Raw genomic sequence first — 5,359 nt, forward strand, 5'->3', positions numbered from 1 at the left:
AGGCTAACAAGACAAATAATCTTACACATTCTGAAAACAAGATTATTATTCTTACACAGTCAGTTCTTGTTTAGTAAATCAGTCTCAAAACAAGATCAAAAAGACTTTTTGGCTGGATATAAGGTTTTAAAACTTGGTAAGATGGACAGTTTTTGCAGTGTAGTTGCTTACTTTTGCAGCCCACTGCAATGCACACCTGCCGTAGGTCAGGCTTCCTTTTCTTTATTAGGAACAAAACTAAACACACAATGAATCTATCTGTGCATGTTCTGATCTGCTGGTCCAGTTACAAGTTCAAAGTCCAAACACTTTCACACACCAAAAAACACGGATGAAATCCATCAGCGGCAATTAAAATAACCAMAAAACCGGTTTAACAGGTTTTTACTGAAATACTCAGTTACTCCTTTTCTGCTACTGTTTAATCCTGCCCAGAGTCATGGTGGGAGAGCAGTCCACCACAGAGTCAAAACACACCTAGGGTCAATTTAAAATGACCACTTAACTGGAAAGGCTGCCACAAAGATCCACATCTGTTAATTGTTTTAGAAAACCAGCAATATTAAAAACTCACCCTCTCCTTCCTCTGTCTTTAAGTCCTGATGATGTGCTGAATCTGAAGGGCTGAGGCTCCTGTCGCTGGTCTCCCCTTCCAGCTTCACCCTAATTATTCCTCCCTCTTCAGAGTCACTCTCATCCTCATCCAGATCTCCTCCATCTTCCTCCTCAGAGGAGCTTTCACAGCTGCGTGGGGGTCCCGTAGGGATCACCAGRTCCGGCCGGCTGGARAAAAGCTCCCTCAGGATGTGAATGGGCGAGATGGTTACGTCCCAGTTGGTGATGCCGAAGTCGCGGAGGTGGGCCCGGGCGTGGCTGGACAGGCCGGCCCGGGTGTCGAAGCCGGCRCTGCAGAACTCGCAGTGCATCACACTGAAGGTGTCCGGGTCGAAGTTGGCAACTGGAGACAGAAGAGGTGACGGAAGTGGGAGCTCAGAAAGATGAATTCTTAAAACCTCTGAAAGTTAACAACATACAGTATGTGAGCGCCAGTTCTGAGCAGTTCAACTTAGTTTGATCAGATATTTTGAAAGGAGGTTTTAAGGAAAAGTTATAAATAATAATGTTATACCTGACTGGATAAATAGAACGCCGGTCAAAAAAACGACAGACAGGCATGGACTTCCATAGTTATTTACAACTACACCTAGCAGCAGCAACTAGTTGTAGGATTTTTGGTGCAGCTTGAGGCACTTCCACTTGGAATATTTCTGTTTAAATAACCCCAGAAGGCAAAATAGACAGTGTTTTGAAGGTAGATTTCCAATCAACCACAATGAGATTTGGAAGATTGGAGTTGAGTTTAGWCGATGCAATCACTTTGGAAGTAGGGGTGGGGGATACAATCCGTTATATCTATTATGATGTCATCAGCGCTGAATCATAAAATGTCAANAATCAATTAATGTTAACAGCATCGTGTTGAGGAATCTCTTAGGGTATATTCAGACCTGACACATTTGGTCCACTTTAAATGGACCAGAGTTCATTTCCCCCATTGGTCCGGACCTTTTATGCAGGTGTGAATACACTCATGTGAACTCTGGTGCGGACCAAAYAACCAGGCTGAGACCCATTTTTAAGGAGGTCTCTGTCCACTTCCAAACAAACTCTGGTGCGGTTCGCTTCTGGTGTGATATAGACCAGCCTCGAACTGAACCAACAACAGGAAGCATGCAYCTTTTTAGACTTCAAGAGCCACCGTATCTAATCAACATTAGGTTCTTCATTGTTGCTAATGCTAACACTACGCTACAAAAAATGAGCCGTTGTGGGTCAGAGAACATGGAGCATCTTGTCTCCTTCAGGTTGTGGCACGCATTTGCCGAAGCTGTTGCAACCTTATAAGCCTATCATCACAAAATCTCCACTGAATGAGCTGCTCTTGATATTCTTGATATTAACAGAACCATCTTTATTTCTGGGTCTGTGCTCTGTCCTGCTACACGTCACTTGTGTCCAATTAGAGTTAGGACCATCACCTGCATGGATTTGATTATAATTTATAGTCCACTTGCAAAAACCAGTGTGAATGCAAACCGCACCACAGGAAAAAAAATTAAGTCCACTATTTGGTCCGGACCAAGCAACTGGATTAAAGGACTTTCCTGGTTTGAATGCACCCTAAATGTTGGATAAAGGAAGCATGGAAGTGCAGTGCCTGGAGCATTGGCAGCGCACACACCAGATGTAACATACAAACAGAACCTCAAGGTTCTGTTTGTATGAAATTCAGTGTTTAGAAGTTCTTTGGCAAACTRTAAGGTTAAAGGAACAAATGACAAGAACAACACTATATGCAAGTTGTGTRCACGTCAAAGTTTCCACCGAAGTAAATGAAAAACATTGCAGCTTTTATTACAAAGAATTTRTGTCCACATTCAGTGGTTGGAAACCAYRGCTCGTGTTCTACGTTTCACTCTGTGGAGCCACAATAGAACATGATCTTGCTATGAGGACACAGCCACACTACAACAGGAGTGCAAACAAAGTGGTGGAAACAYTGAAGAAAGTGAGTAAGATGAGCTCTTACGTGACGTACGGACATCCACCTCCACAGAATCTTGTCACCTTACTCAACGTTTTACTCCCAAAAATTTGTTTGAATGGAAAYGTTTTTTGTTACTGTATCAGCGCAAAATATCTTCTTTGTTTCTTTTATTTTTAAAAAGATGCTCAGGATTTAGTTTGGCGTGTGGTTCTGCGTAAATAATCACAGCACTCTGAGGCTGTGTCTCAATTCAGGGGGTGCAACCCATGTAGGGGAGATTTGTAGGCTGGTTACATTACAACAGCCCTCCTTCTCTGCTACTGTTAGTGCTAACAAATAACCATATCATTTCAAGCAAATAACCCTGTGAGGAAAAAACTAACAATGTAAAGGGCTATAAATACATGTTTGCACCAATCAATTTAAAGTCCATCAAGACAACAACCAACTTGAACTTTTTCTCCAAACTGAGGTACTTTCAAAGAGTTGTGTACAACAAGTAAGACATTAATTGTCATAACCTTTCAACTTAACCCCACTTCAAAATGGCAGAAACATCCTTTGAAGACTTGGAAATAAAAATAAATCCTACAGCATCATATGAGATATGATTAAGTCTGATCCTTTCTATCCATGAAGTTTTCTCCACTTTGATACTTTTATGAAATTTGATAGATTTAAATCTAAATTATTTTTAGGTGACTAATCTGCAGCACTTCGAGGGGATTCAGAGCAGAAACTCTGCATAGCAGAGTTCAGTGAGGTTGATTTTTTTTTTTGTAAAATAGAATAAAAATATAAAAAAAATCCATATAGAGCTTTATCACATATGGCACTTATAACAGACATGATCAAGACAGGATTATTACACTGTAGACTGCTCACAGATTGTTTTCTTTGGCTGTTCTCTTCTGCAGGATCACCACAGTGAGCTCACGTCAGTTTTTCTATGTTGGCCTGATTCAACCTGGTCTCGAACCTGCAGCTTCAGGATCGGGAGACTGGACCACTGACCACCAAGCTACTGCGGCCCCCTTTTTATATAATAAAGGTTATAACTCTGCCAATTTATAACTATTGAGCTGAAGTTTGATGTAGTAGTAGCTGATGGTAGCCTGACAGTTTTAGCCAAAAGACTGAATTGAAAATCTCCAAAACCAACATCCACACAGTTTAGACAAACACGTGCAACAAGCTGCTGACCTTTCTTCTTCTTCTTCTGATAGGAGTACTTCTTCTCAATCTCGTTGACCTCCTCGGGGGATATGAAGTGACGCACATTGTAGCTGACCCCCACCCGGTTCAGGTGGCCCCTCACATGATTGGCGAGCCCGATGCCGTTATGGAACCGTTCGGGGCAGTAGGGGCATTTCCTCTCCACGCTCTTAAGCGCGTCCTCRTCGATGTCGTCGTCATCCAGCATGCCCTCCGGCAGGAAACGAGGCACGCGCTCGTCGTCGTCGCTGTCGGTTTGCGCAGAAGCTGCAGGAATTCTGTTGTTCCTCTTCCTCAAGAAGAAAACCTTTCTGTCCGTTTCTGCTTCCTCTTTGCCTTTTTTCTTTTTTCGCTGCTTAGCAGGTGTTAGCGTAGCTTTCTGCCTCCGTGAAGAGTTATCTGTTTAAACAAATGATGAATGAATGAGCTCAAACTTAACCTCAAATTTAGTTTTTATCAGTCGTAAATATGACAGCAGTGAATACTTCAGAGGTATAGATTAATCACCAAATGCACACAGCTAAATAACTTTTACAGTCAACCTGATTCAAGACGGCTGCCACATGTAATCACCCTTAACAAGCATAGAAACTGGCTATAATTTAATAAAATTTGCTAAATTGACTAAAGTTAGCATGTTAGCAGCTGAAATATATACACCACTCACTACGGGGCTAAAATACAGCAAATCAATTAACATCAGTTTGTTAGGCTCATAAAATGGACAATAAAGATGAAAAAAATGTTGGATAGAAACTTTAAATAGACCTAAATATACGCTAAATGAAACTGTTGACTCTGGTGTTTTAGCTGACATTATAGGCTATTTAAAGCGTAACTTACCCCCCCTGTGAAAAGATAACTCCGCCCCAAGGCGAAATTTGAAAAATGCATCAAAGTGGGTAGGGGAGGGGGTGTGGGTGGGGAATGGGGGGTTAGAGAGTGAGGTGTGGCCAGGACGAGAGAACGTGACAGCTAGCATTAGCATAATTGATGCTACATGGAAAGTGACCACAGCGACGCAGAAAGTTACATCTCTGAACGTCTGAGGTGGAGGATTTTCACCCCACACCAGCCTCGGACAGAGGAGGAGGAGCGCTCCGACAGCCTGACAGTAAAAAAATAAAAGCATACAGCTGCTCACGATCGCTAGTTTAAATCAGGAATAAAAGTAGTTTACCTGTATAAAGAGCCCTAAAAATCCATAAATTTTGCAGAAAATCCTTACAACTCGCACCCGCTGGGGGGGGGGCATGAAAGCGCTGCTGCGAAGCAGGAGGAGAGAGGGAAAAGTAACTTATAGCGGCAGAACAGGTTGGAAGATGGCTGTTTGATGTTATTTATTTTTTTTAAATCATCCTACAGGCTGACATGTTGGATAAATTTGAAAATGAGGTTTTTAAAATATCCGTAAGACTTGAAAAAATCCGTGAGATTGCTCTATRYGWCYGTATACCTGCAAAATGATGTCAAATCCTTATAACTTACAGACAATCTGTACAAGTTGCTGCCTTTTTTCCCCTCCTCCCCTCCCACTGTGCAGGAGGGCTGGTGTGTGTGTGTGTGTGTGTGTGTGTGTGTGTGTGTGTGTGTGTG

General features: G+C 42.2%; 1 protein-coding gene across 6 annotated transcripts in view; it reads right to left on the reverse strand.

Annotated features, from left to right (window-relative positions):
- wizb (WIZ zinc finger b) overlaps window positions 1-5,359 on the reverse strand; it is a 55,956-nt gene that overhangs the window by 30,958 nt on the left and 19,639 nt on the right. For 5 of the 6 annotated variants that reach the window (XM_014008862.1, XM_014008861.1, XM_014008866.1 and 2 more), the window contains 2 exons: window positions 3,752-4,162; window positions 575-1,015 (listed from right to left, as the gene is read on the reverse strand). In XM_014008862.1, the coding sequence (XP_013864316.1) occupies window positions 575-1,015; window positions 3,752-4,162 (852 nt within the window). The remainder of the gene's footprint in view (window positions 1-574; window positions 1,016-3,751; window positions 4,163-5,359) is intronic. The other variant, XM_014008863.1, reaches the window with a different exon arrangement.

Source organism: Austrofundulus limnaeus, unplaced genomic scaffold (assembly GCF_001266775.1).
Source record: "Austrofundulus limnaeus strain Quisiro unplaced genomic scaffold, Austrofundulus_limnaeus-1.0 Scaffold53, whole genome shotgun sequence".
Lineage (NCBI taxonomy): Eukaryota > Metazoa > Chordata > Actinopteri > Cyprinodontiformes > Rivulidae > Austrofundulus > Austrofundulus limnaeus.